This window comes from Bremia lactucae, linkage group LG11, assembly GCF_004359215.1.
Source record: "Bremia lactucae strain SF5 linkage group LG11, whole genome shotgun sequence".
NCBI classification, from domain to species: domain Eukaryota; phylum Oomycota; class Peronosporomycetes; order Peronosporales; family Peronosporaceae; genus Bremia; species Bremia lactucae.
In genome coordinates, this window is record NC_090620.1 from 4,122,582 (window position 1) to 4,138,840 (window position 16,259).

At 46.4% G+C, this 16,259-nt stretch overlaps 4 protein-coding genes across 4 annotated transcripts; 2 read left to right on the forward strand and 2 right to left on the reverse strand.

Annotated features, from left to right (window-relative positions):
* Nucleotides 1-8,924: 8,924 nt before the first annotated feature.
* Nucleotides 8,925-10,343, reverse strand: CCR75_005314 (uncharacterized protein; the record flags this gene model as incomplete). The annotated part of the gene is made up of 1 exon (XM_067963396.1): nt 8,925-10,343. The coding sequence occupies exon 1, from the start codon at nt 9,849-9,851 to the stop codon at nt 8,925-8,927; it is 927 nt and encodes a 308-aa protein (XP_067817250.1). The 5' UTR covers nt 9,852-10,343.
* Nucleotides 10,344-10,404: 61 nt separating this feature from the next.
* On the forward strand, nt 10,405-11,554 carry CCR75_005315 (uncharacterized protein; the record flags this gene model as incomplete). The annotated part of the gene is made up of 4 exons (XM_067963397.1): nt 10,405-10,847; nt 10,914-10,991; nt 11,185-11,229; nt 11,285-11,554. Exons 1-4 carry the CDS (start codon nt 10,506-10,508, stop codon nt 11,552-11,554), a joined length of 735 nt encoding a protein of 244 aa, XP_067817251.1. The 5' UTR covers nt 10,405-10,505.
* CCR75_005316 (uncharacterized protein) lies at nt 10,969-12,415 on the reverse strand. Its single transcript, XM_067963398.1, has 3 exons — nt 12,347-12,415; nt 12,099-12,286; nt 10,969-12,041 (listed from the first exon to the last, which is right to left on the reverse strand). The coding sequence occupies exons 1-3, from the start codon at nt 12,372-12,374 to the stop codon at nt 11,646-11,648; spliced, it is 612 nt and encodes a 203-aa protein (XP_067817252.1). The 5' UTR covers nt 12,375-12,415; the 3' UTR covers nt 10,969-11,645.
* CCR75_005317 (uncharacterized protein) lies at nt 12,330-12,545 on the forward strand (the record flags this gene model as incomplete). The annotated part of the gene is made up of 1 exon (XM_067963399.1): nt 12,330-12,545. The coding sequence occupies one exon, from the start codon at nt 12,330-12,332 to the stop codon at nt 12,543-12,545; it is 216 nt and encodes a 71-aa protein (XP_067817253.1).
* Between the last annotated feature and the right edge of the window lie 3,714 nt (nt 12,546-16,259).

A 16,259-nucleotide genomic window follows, 5' to 3' on the forward strand; every position in this document is an offset into this window, starting at 1 on the left:
AAAATGATTCGCATATATGGCATATACTCGGCCGATGAAGGTCTAATGATCTACATTGACGTAGATCATTGGCGGATGATAAACTGTCTAACTGATTGCAGAGTCAATTAAAACAAATATTAATAAAAATGTATCAGTGATGCAGGCGGTCTTACTGTAACGGAGCACCTTTCATTAGTACTGAACAGTACTAGTTAACCTTACACTGATTACAGTATGGGTAGGAATTGGTGACGTTTGACATCCCGTCAACGCACCCTCAACTGTGTTCGACACGACATCAGTTGCATACAACGCCTCTCGCAGGAGCACATCCTTCCCGGTGTCCTGTGTAAAGTTCGCAACTGTGCGTGTACGCCAGTCTCTATCCATGGTTGGTACTTTGCCAGCCATGGCATGCCTAGGATGAGGTCATATGGACTCTCCATTCCTAGCACTATACACTTCTTTTTACAAGAGAAGTCCTTAAAGCTGAAGGCGAGTTTTACCTGAACTCCCTCAGACTTAACGAGCGCGCCGTTCGCTATACGAGCGCGCCGTTCGCTAAACGAACGGTCGCCTCTTCTCGCAGGCAATCCTTGCAAAGCGACTCACACATCGCTGGTCTCTTTCTTAGAGCCGCGAGTTTTCCAAAATTTTGTGATGCACCGGAATTCACTAGGAGGGTCATCACCTGGTCATAGCATCTTACTTGAGCGCTATAGACCAGCAGTGTTGAGGTCCGAAATTTCGACTATGCTACCCATTTGTTTCACAACTCGGAACTTAGGGGTAGCTTGAGATTCCGCGTCAGTAGGGCATCCCGCCCCTACTGCGCTCCTGTAGTTCTTGACCCCTCTGGTCGATGCAGAACTCATGCGTCTCGCACGCTGGTTCTTGCCATCACCCTTTGAAAAGGGAGTCCTCTTGCTGGGCATCTTCGCACCAGCAGGGACCCTGGCATAGCAGCGAGCCATCATATGACCCCGCTTGCCGCATTTATAGCAGACAATGTCTGCACTGCCCAACTCCATGGGAGTGGCATCTGACCTCTCGGCCGACGGCTTATACCAAGCTGTCGCCGAGGCACAGTTGTAGATTTGCTTTTCAACCAAGGCAATTTGGATTGCCTCTTCCATCGTCGACGGCACCTTTCTAAAAAGAGCCTGTCGCGATGGGCCATGCCGTTGTCCATTCATAAACGTGGGCACCTTAATGTGGTCCGGAATCGGACCTACGGTAATGGACGCCGACAGCGAGCGCATCTCCTGCTTATACTCTTGCAAAGATCACTTCGCCTGTCGTGCTCCAAAGAAGCGCGCCTGAAGCAACACTTCGTTGTTCGGCGGCTGGTACATGGCGCGAATCTTTTCCTTAAAGATCGCCCATGTAGGAAACGCCTTTCTGTCCGCCATAAGCGCCAAGTAAGCCCACTCTGAAGCCGTACGACACCATCCGGCTATCGTCTCCGATGAGCTGGGCGACACCGCATTGCTCCACGGCTAAAAGCCAGTGGACAATCGTGTGCGCCGCAGTTCCATCAAACTTGGGCGGATCCATCCGAATGGACCTCGGTTGATACGCCCGGACAGAGAGCATCTCAACAGTCCAGTTATGAGCCTCGCGCCGAGCCTTCTCATGCCTCAGCTAATCCTGAGTCTGAGTAACGGACTCCGCCGCAGTATGGCTCTGTGCCTCGGACGCGGCTCTCCGCAGCCCGAGCACGAATGCCTCAAACTTCTCCAACTGAGCAACATTTTGCTCAGGAGGACTACCCAGGAGCCTGGCCAGGGCTTGATCACCAAGTCCCTGCGCCATATGCCCTTCCACCTCCCGTTCGGAGGTGGGGAAAATGAGCCCAATCAATATTGAGGCTCATCCTCACGGACACACGCAGAGATGCGGGTCGTGGGAAGGATTTCTAGTGCTACCAAGTGTTGGCGGGGACGTCGTAATGCGGCGACGCTCTTCTTAGACACACACCCTAGCACAGCGAGGAAGCGATTTAACCTGCTTCTCTTGCGTGCAGTGAGGTAGTGGTCGGCGCGTTAGCGATCTCACCCAACGCACTAAGTACTTTGATTAAGTGTTGTCACGGGAGCGGTAATCCGGCTCCTCGTGCGCACTTACCAAATAGGAAGTAGTTTTCAGACTGATTTATATTTAATCGGTTTAAATATAAATACCTATTTTTACCAATTAAAAAAAATGTCATCTCTATAGATAACACTTAATATGTANGCGAAAGCACAGGCAGCGTCAAACTTCGACCACTCGAATAAGTTGAGTGTTACAAAACAAGGATGCTTGGAAAGCAACACCCAAGAAAATGTGAAACACCCGTCTATAAGAGACAGTGCGAAAGTCCTAGATCGACTGGAGAGTCGATTGTAGAGGATCTCGCTGTGGTAGCGCAGCCACATCAAGAGGTAGTTGCGGAGGATACCCCCAAATGTTTTCTGTGGGAATAAGTCCCCGGAAACCTGTGGTCAAAGGTTTCCAGGTACCTTTGGAAATAATTTCCAAAGAGGAAACTAAGACAATAAATATCTTAGTAAACAATGGATTATGGGTAGGCACTTATACATTTGATCTTATAGCGCCTCCGAAATCAACTTCGGAGATAGGTCAATTGCCGATATTAATTCCAGAACTACTGCAATCACAAACAAGTAACTATCTTTCTTAACGAAGCTAATCAAAAAGGAAGTAGAGGTCTTAAGCTTAAGTGTTAGAACCTTTCGCACGTTTGGGTACGATGTACTTCAACATTCGACTCTCCATTCATGGCTCTGCTATGAACGAAGACGTCATCAAAATAGCTCGGTGCAAAATCCCGCACCAATCTCAACAGATTGTTTACACATCTCTAAAATGTCGCAGGGACATTACTAAGTCCCGGTGGCGTGACTAGTCACTCCCATAGCATACCACTTGTGCCCGCAACTAAGCTATCGGCATAAAAATTGTCGACCGCTATTATTTTTTTCACGAGGCAATGGCCATTGCTTCATGACACAGTATTTCGAAACTCGGACTAGGTCGATTTCGTGTCGAGTGCCTTTATCCTTAGGCAACTCGCATGGTACTGATTTAGTGAAGACATCCTTAAATTCTATAAAATCTTGATATAGAGGGTTTGACTTTAAAGACTCCCAAGATTATGACGTAAGACGTTCAATCCCGAATATCGGCCATGTAGTTGTCATCTGGCAAACAAGCAGATCTGCTTGACTTTGCCGCTACGCAGACCACGGAAGAACCGTTTCGGTTCTAGCGCACAAGTTATATGCAAATCTAAAGAAGTATATATTCGCTGCAAGCGAAATACCAATTCTTGGGTGCATCGTGGACAAACACGGTGTACGCCCGGATCCAGAAAAGATTAAGGCGATCACCGATTGGCCTGTGCCAGTCGATGTAAAAGGACTTAGAAAGTTCCTTGGCTTAGCGGCTACCTGCACAGTACTCATGCATTATGCTGAAATGACAGTCCATCTTTCTTCTTTGTTAATGAAAATGTAGTGGTCATGGAACGCTGATTGTCAGCGTTCCTTCGAGGCTATCAAGCAAAGCTTGATGCAATCGCCAATACTCGCGATTGCTGACCAAGACGCTTATATATGTGGTCTGTGACGCCAGCGATTTTGCAATCGTCTGTGCGTTAGTGCAATATGACACAGATGGCGCAGAGCGCGTCATCTATTATCAACCGCGTCAGCTATCCAGTGCATGACAAGGGATTCCTTGCCATCTCAAAAATGCACTGGCTAAGCTTAGTGTCTATCTCTTGGATAGGTAAACCGTTCATTGTACATACGGGCCCTGTTTCTTTACGCACGGCCGTGAACAGTCTACACCTCTCGCAAAGAATGGCGAGATGGTTGTCTTTATTCGCGGAGTTAACTTCTACGTGGAGTATAAAGCAGGGCGACTTAATGTCGTCGCTAATGCCCTTTCGCGCCGGCCCGATTTTGAGCCGGCTGCGCAAATCAACAGTGAGCATACGGCAACTGCTAAAACAGTAAGTAATCTGTCGTCAACATTACTGACAACGTTAAGAAGAAATTTAAAAAAGATAATCAAGAAAATAAGGCTCTTGAAGGGTTGGTGGGTTACCTAAGAAATCTATCAGAAATTTTAATAGGATCGTCGCAATTGTTTCAATCCTCAGCGGATCTACTCTCAACACGCAATCGGTTAATGTGCAGCCATTGCTGTCGACGCACATTGTGTCGTCAACTACACCCATCATGACTTGCGCTTACGCATCATGTATGAGTGCAACGACGCAACAAAAGTGGTTACATATCTATGGACTTCGTCTTCGGGAGACCCGAAGACGATCACAAGAATAATGGTATTCTTGTGTTTCTTGATCATTTCGGCAAGATGGTCTATCTTGCTGCAGTCCCGGAGTCGATCTCAGCCAAAGGATGGCTCATGTCTTTGTTGACACAATATTTCGACTCCATGGGTTACCCCGTGAACTGGTCTCAGATTGAAACCCCAGGTTCACGGCAGAATTTTGGAAAACTGTGTTCTAATCACTTGGATCACAATTGTAAACGTCAACTTCTGACTTAAAACAGGTGGTGAGACAGAACGTGTAAATCATACCCTCGAAGAGACACGTCCACATTCTCTTACGGATTGGAGCCGTTTCTGCTTATGAAAGAATTTGCCATAAACAATTCAGTGTATTTTCTACAACGCACACAACGTTATTCGTGAACGGCTTACGGCACCGCGTATACCCACCTTGTTTAAAAGTGACTTTTATTGAAGAGGGGGGGGCTCGCTCGAGCAAAGAACATTCTAGCTCTTGCTCATCGCGCATTAGCCCTAAGAGGATACCAATATTGATTTAATTAACCTTGATGTGGACAAACTCAGTAAAACAATAATGCTATTACTGACTTTATTAACGATACGAAAAGACTCAGCATCGAAAGCAATAAAATTAGTGGGAACAATGTTGCTCTCACTAAGGAGAATTACATCTCCGCAGTGCGCACCGGTCGCACTGAAGACAAAACAAAACCGAGTCAGCAGGTGATTTTCTGTTGGCTAGAGAAGTAGTGGTCCGTTTCGTACAGGATTCCAACGATGATGCGGTGGACTGACAGAAACGGAACTCGGACAAAAACGGAAGAGCAAACATACTTTCATTTAGTGCTGATGACCTAGCTCTACTGTCTACAGTAAACCTACCAAAACATGTAGTGACAAATGTGGGCAGTAATAAATTATTGTTCCAGGTATATCGGCCCGTTTCGTGTACTGAACATCACCAAGGCAATGCGTGCACATCGAGCTGCCTGGTAATATGCGTACGCATCCTACGTATTGTGTCGGTCGTCTCCTCTCGTACCATCCGTGCGATGCTTCTCCCAATTCTGGATTACACCGGAAGGGTCTATGGCATCCGCCAAAGCCTGATAGTTCCAAGCCAAAGCCTTATAATCTCGAAACAGAGTCTGATCCGATGAACCAGACGATCCACTATTTCCTCCAACGAAGAAATCTTCTGACGGGCCTTAAAAGTTGCCTACGAGTCAGGCGATGACGTCGAATCGGCCCAGTCACTTACATTGGGAGTAGCAGGTGACATATACCAGTCACCTCCAATCGGAGTAGGAGGTGTCTTTTTCCCACCGTAGACGCATATTAGCGTCTTTTGAAACGTTTGTATCGCCGACAGCAGCTCTGAGCTGTGCAGCTGCCAGCTTTGTGACTCACAGTCGACGCGCACGGGTTTCGTTACCATGCGCAAACAAATTGAGTTTTGAACAAGATCAATAATGAAATGAAATTGGAGTTTTTAAATAAATATAAAATCAAAAGTTCAAAAACTTACAGAGAAAGACATAATAGTATTTCTGTTTCACTCCACATAAGTCACTATTGTGACCGTTAGTAAGGGTGGAGGTGATGTAACGGGGTGTCCCGTTACATTATTATTATTTCCTATAAGAGGAATAATTAATATCATTTTCTATGAGAGGAGACAGGTAAAGTATACAATCATTATCTTTATTATGTTGATACTTTAAAGTTCCAGATTACCAAATTTGGTATTATTGGCAATAAGACATCAGTTGTATTAATTGGTTGATTTAAGTTTGAATCAATCCCACCAATCGTCAAAAGATACAATTGTGCGGTGCGCAAGTAGGCGCCATACATAGTTACTTAATAATACAATAATATCAGTATTTGATGAAAGATCCTTACGAAGGAACTTAATGTATTGATACAATTTACGTTTCCTATCCTTAGAATTTACATTTAGTAGCTAAGACCTCTTAGCTACTTGAAACCTTCCTCTGCCGCCCTACCTTCAGTGAAATCAGTGTAGGTTGACTACTGTTATCAATATTAGCAAAGGGTGCCCCGTTACGGTCGAACTCTATTTAGGAAAATTATTCGCATATATGGCATATACTCGGCCGATGAAGGTCTACTGATCTACATTGACGTGGATCATTGGCGGATGATAAACTTTCTTACTGATTGCAGAGTCAATTAAAAAACAAATATTTATAAAAATGTATCAGTGATGCTGGCGGTCTTACTGTAACGGAGCACCTTTCATCAGTACTGAACAGTACTAGTTAACCTTACACTGATTAAAGTGTGGGTAGGAATTGGTGACGTTTGACATCCCGTCAACGCACCCTCAATTGTGTTCGACACGACATCAGTTGCATACGCCTCTCGCAGGAGCACATCCTTCCCGGTGTCCTGTGTAGAGTTTGCAACTGTGTGTGTACGCCAGTCTATCCATGGTTGGTACTTTGCCAGCCATTGCATGCCTAGGATGAGGTCATATGGACTCCCCATTCCTAGCACTGTACACTTCTTTTTACAAGAGAAGTCACTAAAGCTGAAGGTGAGTTTTACCTGAACTCCCTCTGACTTAACGAGCGCGCCGTTCGCTAAACGAACGTTCGCCTCTTCTCGCAGGCAATCCTTGCAAAGCGACTCACACATCGCTGGTCTCTTTCTTAGAGCCGCGATTTTTTGCAAAATTTTGTGATGCACCCGAATTCACTAGGAGTCATCACCTGGTCATAGCATCTTACTTGAGCGCTATAGACCAGCAGTGTTGAGGTCCGAAATTTCGACTATGCTACCCATTTGTTTCACAACTCGGAACTTAGGGGTAGCTTGAGAGTCCGCGTCAGTAGGGCATCCCACCCCTACTGCGCTCCTGTAGTTCTTGACCCCTCAGTGGTCGATGTAGAACTCATGCGTCTCGCACGCTTGTTCTTGCCATCGCCCTTTGTAAAGGGAGTCCTCTGGTTGGGCGTCTTCGCCCCAGCAGGGACCCTGGCATAGCAGCGAGCCATCATATGGCTCCGCTTACCGCATTTATAGCAGACAATGTCTGCAGTGCCCAACTCCATGGGAGTGGCATCTGATCTCTCGGCTGACGGCTTATACCAAGCTGTCGCCGAGGCACTGTTGTAGGTTTGCTTTTCAACCAAGGCAATTTGGATTGCCTCTTCCATCGTCGACGGCACCTTTCTAAAAAGAGCCTGTCGCGATGGGCCATGCCGTTGTCCATTCATAAACGTGGGCACCTTAATGTGGTCCGGAATCGGACCTACGGTAATGGACGCCGACAGCGAGCGCATCTCCTGCTTATACTCTTGCAAAGATCACTTCGCCTGTCGTGCTCCAAAGAAGCGCGCCTGAAGCAACACTTCGTTGTTCGGCGGCTGGTACATGGCGCGAATCTTTTCCTTAAAGATCGCCCATGTAGGAAACGCCTTTCTGTCCGCCATAAGCGCCAAGTAAGCCCACTCTGAAGCCGTACGACACCATCCGGCTATCGTCTCCGATGAGCTGGGCGACACCGCATTGCTCCACGGCTAAAAGCCAGTGGACAATCGTGTGCGCCGCAGTTCCATCAAACTTGGGCGGATCCATCCGAATGGACCTCGGTTGATACGCCCGGACAGAGAGCATCTCAACAGTCCAGTTATGAGCCTCGCGCCGAGCCTTCTCATGCCTCAGCTAATCCTGAGTCTGAGTAACGGACTCCGCCGCAGTATGGCTCTGTGCCTCGGACGCGGCTCTCCGCAGCCCGAGCACGAATGCCTCAAACTTCTCCAACTGAGCAACATTTTGCTCAGGAGGACTACCCAGGAGCCTGGCCAGGGCTTGATCACCAAGTCCCTGCGCCATATGCCCTTCCACCTCCCGTTCGGAGGTGGGGAAAATGAGCCCAATCAATATTGAGGCTCATCCTCACGGACACACGCAGAGATGCGGGTCGTGGGAAGGATTTCTAGTGCTACCAAGTGTTGGCGGGGACGTCGTAATGCGGCGACGCTCTTCTTAGACACACACCCTAGCACAGCGAGGAAGCGATTTAACCTGCTTCTCTTGCGTGCAGTGAGGTAGTGGTCGGCGCGTTAGCGATCTCACCCAACGCACTAAGTACTTTGATTAAGTGTTGTCACGGGAGCGGTAATCCGGCTCCTCGTGCGCACTTACCAAATAGGAAGTAGTTTTCAGACTGATTTATATTTAATCGGTTTAAATATAAATACCTATTTTTACCAATTAAAAAAAATGTCATCTCTATAGATAACACTTAATATGTAATGCAAGCGTATCTTTATAGGTACCTCGCGTATCGGATGACGCTAGCCGTCATCACTGATGACGCTGGGCGTCATCACTCCTAATGTGAATGCACCCATGTGCATCACATACATAAGGGTTGGTCACAAATGTGCACCACACCCAAGTGCTGGGTCTAATTACTATTGTTTAGTAAGTGACCATCCCCTTAAGTACACCAAGTTTACTTAACGGGGACTGTGTAACATTAGGGTAACTTTAGCCCGTTACAAAGTACTTCTCAACCTCATGGAATAGAATTTGGAAATTTGAGCTTAATCAGCATAAGATTCTGCAGATACTTAAGCTCACAGAAGCGCAATGTTATTACCGTCAATTATTACTCTTACTTGACTAGTTCTAGCTGAGAGCACCAACGGGGAGCAGTGAGTCGAGGCTTCAATTTCGGAGGCGTCGCGATTGCGCTTGACATGCAAGGCACTGATAAGGCAAGCGACGCCTAGAACGATACACACAATGAAGCTGACGCCGTTCGAGTTGCCGGAGCCGGAGTTGTTGTGTTTTTTGTCATTGTCAGTAATTGTGTCGTGATTCGTTGCTCGGTCGGTTGCCACCCTTGCAGTTTTTTTTGAAGTGGTGAAAGGAGTGACACCTGCATTAGCTTGGTTGGAGAAAGCCGCGAGTCTCAATGCAGTGCTTTGAAGAGCAGGTTGCTCGTTTTTCAAAGTGACGGTCCCCGGGGAGTACTTGGAGCCACTTCCGCTGCCAGATAGACCGATTGCTTTTAATGGAATACTGGATCCGTCGGAACGTGACGAGAGAGACAAGGATGGTTGCAAGGAAACTGGCGTTTTGATAGCTGCTTCAAAGTCAGGTATTCTTGTAAAGCTTGAGCGTGGAGACGTTGATAATATAATGTCTCTAGCAACTTGAGGGGCTCGCTGATGGCGACCAACCTCAACCACGTCTTGAGTATGCACTGCAATTTTATGCAAGCATCTTAGTGAAGCAGTTGATTTTGTACGGCTACTAGAGTCAGATGTAGGTGACAACGATTGGGACGAAAGATCGATATCAACGTGAGCTCGTTCAGGCTTGACATGATTGATTTCTTGTATTGGAACACCATCGCTTGTGCCATTAAATTTTAGATTATCAGGCATTGAGCCATCCAAAGTTTGGCCTGACAATTTAGTTGTCGACTTGTCTTCTTGAGCTTGGGAGGCATCTAGCAGCAACAATAACATGACCACGAAAAGAAAATGACTATTCATAATGCTTTCACTATGTATTAAATAATAATGTCGGGCTTAGGAATTTGTAGCTGAAAGACCAACCAGTAAGACCTGAATCATGTTTCAAGCCATTTACTGGCCAAAGTTTCAGTAGGATCACTTCGCTGTCCACGTGTTCAGTTGAACGTCCAAGAGCAGATTTTAAGTACAGTTAGGTTAGTATTTAATTTAGGCGCTGGTGGAAGGATTAAGGCGCTAATGGAATGATTCTATCTCCCGCTACAACGGAGCTTTTGACTAGGACATCTTTGCTTTATCTAAATAACACGTTGCCCACGGAGACGGTGAAAGTCATAATCTTTTGGAACTTTTAATGGAGTGAGAGCCAGCCATGACGCCCGAAAGGAGTGCAATCTGATGCTTCGATCGCAAAATGATGCCTGAACGCAACCATCTCAGGTCTAGAAAGCCTTAAATACAAACTTTGCAAAGAAAAGCATGCTAACTTGCGCTACAACCACTTAATTTGCCATGTGAAAAGTTTTCGTGCCAGTAAGTACAGTATTTCCCTAAAATGAAGAGCAACAACTGCCCAACATATTGAATACCCAGCTGTTGCTATTACTCGCAAGCGACACATATTTATATACATTTTGACTGTACACGCAAACCAATGTGTTGACCATTGTTAAAATGAGTGAAGACGAATTTGTGGTGCTGCTAGAGCACGCAGGCATCCTCGAGACGTCGGACGAGAACGATATGGAGTTCATGTTGGAGACGGTCTTGTTTGATTGGCTGGAGCGTGACGGCGTACAGCTTTTTACGACGCAAATGACCGCGGCCAAGCGCGAGCAGAGCGACGCCGACCTAGTCGTGGGTGGCAGCGCTTCGACGGGTCCAACAGCCACTGCTACTGCCACGACGCTGGTGGGTGAAGCAAGAACGAGGATGGCTGGTCACATCTTGTCTAGACTTTTGGAGAGGGGCTGGATTGCGCCAATTGAGTTTGACTATGATGACGACGAGACGGAGGTGCGTCAAGACGTTCCTCGCTAACATGTTGCACTTGGTTTACTAAGCTCATAAATGATTGACCAGGAATGGAAAATTAAACTTTACACGCCACGGCTGCGTACAAATGAGGCATATCGGATTTATATTGAGAAGGACCCATTGGTACGATACGTGTTGGAATGGCATAAATAGAACTCGGAGAAGCTACTTTGTTGCTTGGACGTGATGCGACATCGAAGTTTGCTCGATGGTCAGCTGATGATCTTCCTTGCTTAGCTGCACCTGACTGTTATCTCTACCTGTTGCCGCCTACAAAATGTTAATCTGTTTGATTTGTTTTTCAATGTCATTGCAGAAGATAAAAGAAGCGACCGATCTGACCGAAAGTATAGATGTTTCGGTACGTTGCTTACCTTTGAGAACGCAGCATCTCAAGCTGCTTTGTTCTGGTGTAGGTAGCAGCAGACAATGATACGAAATCACGAATGCGTGAAAAAATGTGGCAGGATTGCTTCCCCACTTGCTCGGATGGTGCTAAGCAAATTTTTCTTTCATTTACGCGACCAGAAATTATTTTGTACGCCACGCTGGGACTTAATTTGATCAGCAACGGAATCAGCAGCGTACCAGCGTTCTCACGCGAACTCAAAAACATCGGAGTCACTAGCGCTGATGATCGTTCGATCATCGTGGGCTTCCTTGCCAAGGCATTTCCGACCGAGTAATGATAGAATGTTGTATATACAGAGTAGCACCGTCATGTTTATGCGTGTAATTTATTTGTAACTTTATCAAAACACCAGATTCTTGTTACCCTTACGAGCAGTAAATACCGAGCGCAAAACCGGTTGAGAAGCCCGCGGACGAAGACAAATTCTTTTTTAGAATTGTATACAATTTCCGATACCAGAGCTTCACGTCCTTGCTGTCAATCTTGCCGTCTCCGTTATGGTCGACTTGCTTGTTCATGTCCTTCTGCACTTTTCCCCAATTGATTTCAATATATCCACTGTACGCAGCCGCTTGCCCGACGATAAAGAAGATCCCGACTGCCAGAGCCGCAGCCTTGCCTACTTGCTTGAGCGCGTAGCCCGAACAGAAGCCTAAACCACCTGCCAAAGTGAGCCCGCCGCAGTTAGCCAACACTACATCAATCATTTGCTCAAAAGAATCGCCTTTCTTTGCTGGGCCTCCACTGCCGGAGGGTCCCTCCTAAATGACAGCAATCGATTAATAATCCAATTAAAGTTTCTCATCAATAAACCGCACCGCAGCCGAGAGCAGCATCCCAACTTGACACTGCGCGGAATTTTTAAAAAGCAGCGATGCGGATGCACTCAGCACTGCACCAGTCACGGCTATCTGCGAAATGCGAGAGAAAGCGCGCGGTTGTAGCCGTGTCTTTACGGTAGACACGCCACGCACCCCAAACTTAGGTGACTGCAGGCGGATAGAGACTAGCAATAGAGCGACAGTTATTAGTCGCGCTTTTCTTAAGTTATGTCAATTACGCTTACACAATTGAGAGCGGACGCGGATGGACATCAAGCAGACGAGGTGATCAATTTGCGGTCAACGAGCCACAAGAGTTCCGGTTTGATTGCCAGTATCGGTTTTGAGGAATTGTGTGCTCGCTTTAATAAACTCGTTTGCGAGTACTGTATCGGTTTTGACAATATAGCTGCTTTTTTATGTAAGGAGTTGTGCAACGTTTAATTGTTCAAATTGTGCGTACTTATGTATAAGCCCTTGCATCGAGGCGATTCGCAAAGTGTTACGAATAGCAATTATTAGCAATAAGAGGGTCCTAATAAATAAGATTTAATTGTATTTTAAAGTTTCGAAATTCTATCAAACAAACTGACATTATCGTTATTATCTAAGACTTGTTAGCTGTAACGGGCTAGAGTTGCCCTAATGTTACACAGTCCCCATTAAGTACATTTGGTACTTAAGGGGATTCAATTACTAAATAGTGTAGGTTGACTAGTACAGTTGTCAGTACAAGCAAAAGATGACCCGTTACACCTGGTAGCACTTCGTTGTCCGTCAAAGGACTTTGCACGTTCATTCCAACATGGATATGTTGGATGAAGATGGACGAAGCTTTTAGACCCCCAAGAAGGCTATCGCGCAACGCGTAAAAGGTTCACACATTTTGGTGACCTTGAATGGAGAGCGGTCGAACGTATGAGTCCGGCCGTAGGCGGGCCAGCATTGGGGCTATGTTTCACGAGAGTTTTGGATCTTGCAAGTAGCTTTTAATTGGTAAAAAAACTCGTGAGACCGAATTGAAAATCCCCAATTGCAACGATGTCCTTGAATAGAGAAGCAACGGAGGATGACAAGCTGCTACGTGCCAGTGTGCTCCTCCCAAGTCCGAACGTTGATCACCCGTTAGCGCCATGTTGTTCGCTCTACAAAGGGACGAGCAACATGCAGCTGCATAGCCGAGTTCATTCAACACGAACTCGACGGGCCCAAGAAAAAGTAGCCTTGCTTCACCAGCAAGGCTCTCAACACACGGAGGTGTTGAGAGAACAGGGTGCTCAACAGATGGAACTGTTGAGACAGTAGCATTTATATGCTGCTTATAGGCCGACGCTTCCACGTCGACCCAAAGCTTAAAGATAGAAATATCTAAGTTTAAGGCAGTCGAAGGCGACTCCCTTTCAGATGGTTCGTCGAGGTAGACGACGCCATAGAAGCTCGTCGTATCAGTAATGATGCGACGAAAGTGAAATTTGGCATGTTCAACTTAGCCGGACGTTCCATATCTTGGGCGTTGAGGCTCAAGCTTTACGACTCTTTAATTTTTGAGTCGTATAAGGTCTTTAAGATCCGGCTCAGATAAACATTTAAGCTGCCACGTGCCGAATTCAGGGCTCGACCCGAGCTCCTGGATTTGAAGCAGGGCAAGCGTGACATTCCGGCTTATGCCCAACATATACGATACCTGGTCAGTTGTACCATCTGTCATCCAATTGATGAACAAACACAGGTGACTGTGTGTTAAAGGTTTTGCAGACGGACCTCTTAAGACCCACCTGTTGCGGCTAGAATTAGGTTCGCTTGACCAAGCGATCTCTATAGCGAAACAGGAGGGCTTTAGCCTGAAACAAGCTTTCGTCCGCTCGGAAGCATATCGTCCACCGAGACGACAAGAAAACGGAGGTCCAGAACCCCAGGATCTCCCGTATGTAGAGAGCAAAAAAACTCGATTTTGAAGTTACAAACAGTTACAAAAATGGAGTCGATGTCAAAAGACTGGCCACTACGCATATGAGTGAAGTGCTCCACGGCCATTGCATTAAAACACTGAGCAAAAAGACCGACCTCTCGCTAGGAACAGCGGAGGACGCGGATCTGACGCTGTTGCGAAATCGCAACAGCGGGGCGGATCGTCAAAAAAACGGTCGGGGTCTGTAGGTGCGGAGCGCCCTACTGATCCAGCAACGTCAAAGAATTTGCAGGCCTTTTGACGGAAGTTTCCCCTCACACACAAACATTGTGTGTAAATACCCCAGGGGATGAGGTTACCCTCATCATCCTGAACAATATAGTGGCAAAATTTACAAAATTTACATTCACTTAAGTCCCTAGTCGATTGTGGGGCGTCGAACAATTCTATTCGACGCGAATCGCTTGAAGATCGCAGGCACAAGTTTGTTAAGCGCGATATCCCTATAACGGCGATGACAGTGCGCCTAGCGACAGGCGCATCTGTAACAGTAAATAAACGTGTAGTTGGTATCTAATACACGTTAAAGCGTAAGCAGTATGATGATATTTCATCGTACAGGACAAATTTGCTGTCATCCTTGGATTACCATGGCTCAGAAAGTACGAGCCATGCATCAACTGGCAGCATCAAGCCGTGACGATGCCTTTCTCTCGTTCATTAGATGGGCCTCTGATGCCCGTCTTGGAGCATCCACAAGCGTGTAAATCGCCTAAGAGTGAGTGCGATGACCCCACTTGTGGCTCGGTCGTTCGCACGACTGCACAAGACCTCAGTGTGAATACCCATCACACTGTGGAGTTTGATACCGACGGCTGTGCATAAGCACTGGCAGCGTCGAAGGTCTACCATTGTGACGTGGACAGTTACTGACGGCTGTGCACAAACGTGGGCAGCGTCGAAGGTCTGCCATTGTGACGCAGGCATAGTCACCGACGGCTAAGCACAAGGACAGGCAGCGTCGAAGTTCGACCAATCGAATAATTTAAGTTGTACGAACCAAGGATGTTTGCTACAAAAGCAACCTTTTAACAAAATTCGAAACGCCTCTCTGTAAGAGACAGTGTGAAAGTTCTAAATTGACTGAAGAGTCGATCGTAGAGGGTCTCGCAGTAGTTGCACAACCAATGCTCGAGTTAGTTGGAGAGGATACTTCCCCAGGGTAAATAAGAATATGGGTGCCATTTTACGTGATGGAAGAAGTCCTTAATACTCTACAGGAAGAAGTCTTGGGCACCTTTAGATACAAGTTCCAATGTAGAAAGTGAGGCACTGAAGGTCTAAGTAAACAATAATTAAGTGTTGGGTCTTACACTTGATCTGACAACGCCTCCGAAATTATTTTTGGAGATAACATCATGTGCCGACGCTTGAACCGAAACAATTCTTGCGTAATCTGCGTAGTGGCAAATTCAAGCAGATCTACGTACTTGCCATCTGCGACAAATACATAGCCGATACTCGGTCGGCAATACTTTTACCTGATAAAAGAATGGGCTCTCAAACGCTCATCCATGAACGAAAGTGTCATCGATGGGAAGACTTGGAAAGAAGGTTTTTCGTCCCAATCCTGCGAGTCATGAAGACTAATCATTTATATAAAGATTTCAGGGTGTGCTCCCTGATTCGGTACCGTGGGAGTTGCCTAAGGATAAAGGCACTCGATACGAGATCAACCTGATACCAGATTCGAAATAATGTATCATGAAGTAGTAGTCACTGCCTCGAGAACACGTATTATCGATCGACAAGTTCTTTGCCGGTCACTTAGCAGCGAGCCATGTGAGGTAATCAACCATTCACAAAGCTCTCCGACCTTATGTCTGTGTAAAGCAACACGAGGATGGCGCATTGAGCACGCGCTCAATAAGTTGAACGCTGCAGCGGTACCGGCTAAACGCCGGTACCACGAAATAAAAGACGTAATTATTAATGGTATGTCAAATAGTACTATCTATTCGTCAATGGATTTGATTGATGGATTCTATCGAATCCTCATACGTGATCAGGATATCCCGTTCACAGCAGTAAGTACCCCAAGCGGAATGCTATGAGAGTGGCTAGCTTACCACAGGGGCTTAGTGATGCCCCTGCGTCATTTAACAGATGTGGAACCAATCTGTTAAGATCAATGCGGGATTTCGCACCGAGTTATTTGGATGACGTCTTCGTTCATAGCAGAGCCATGA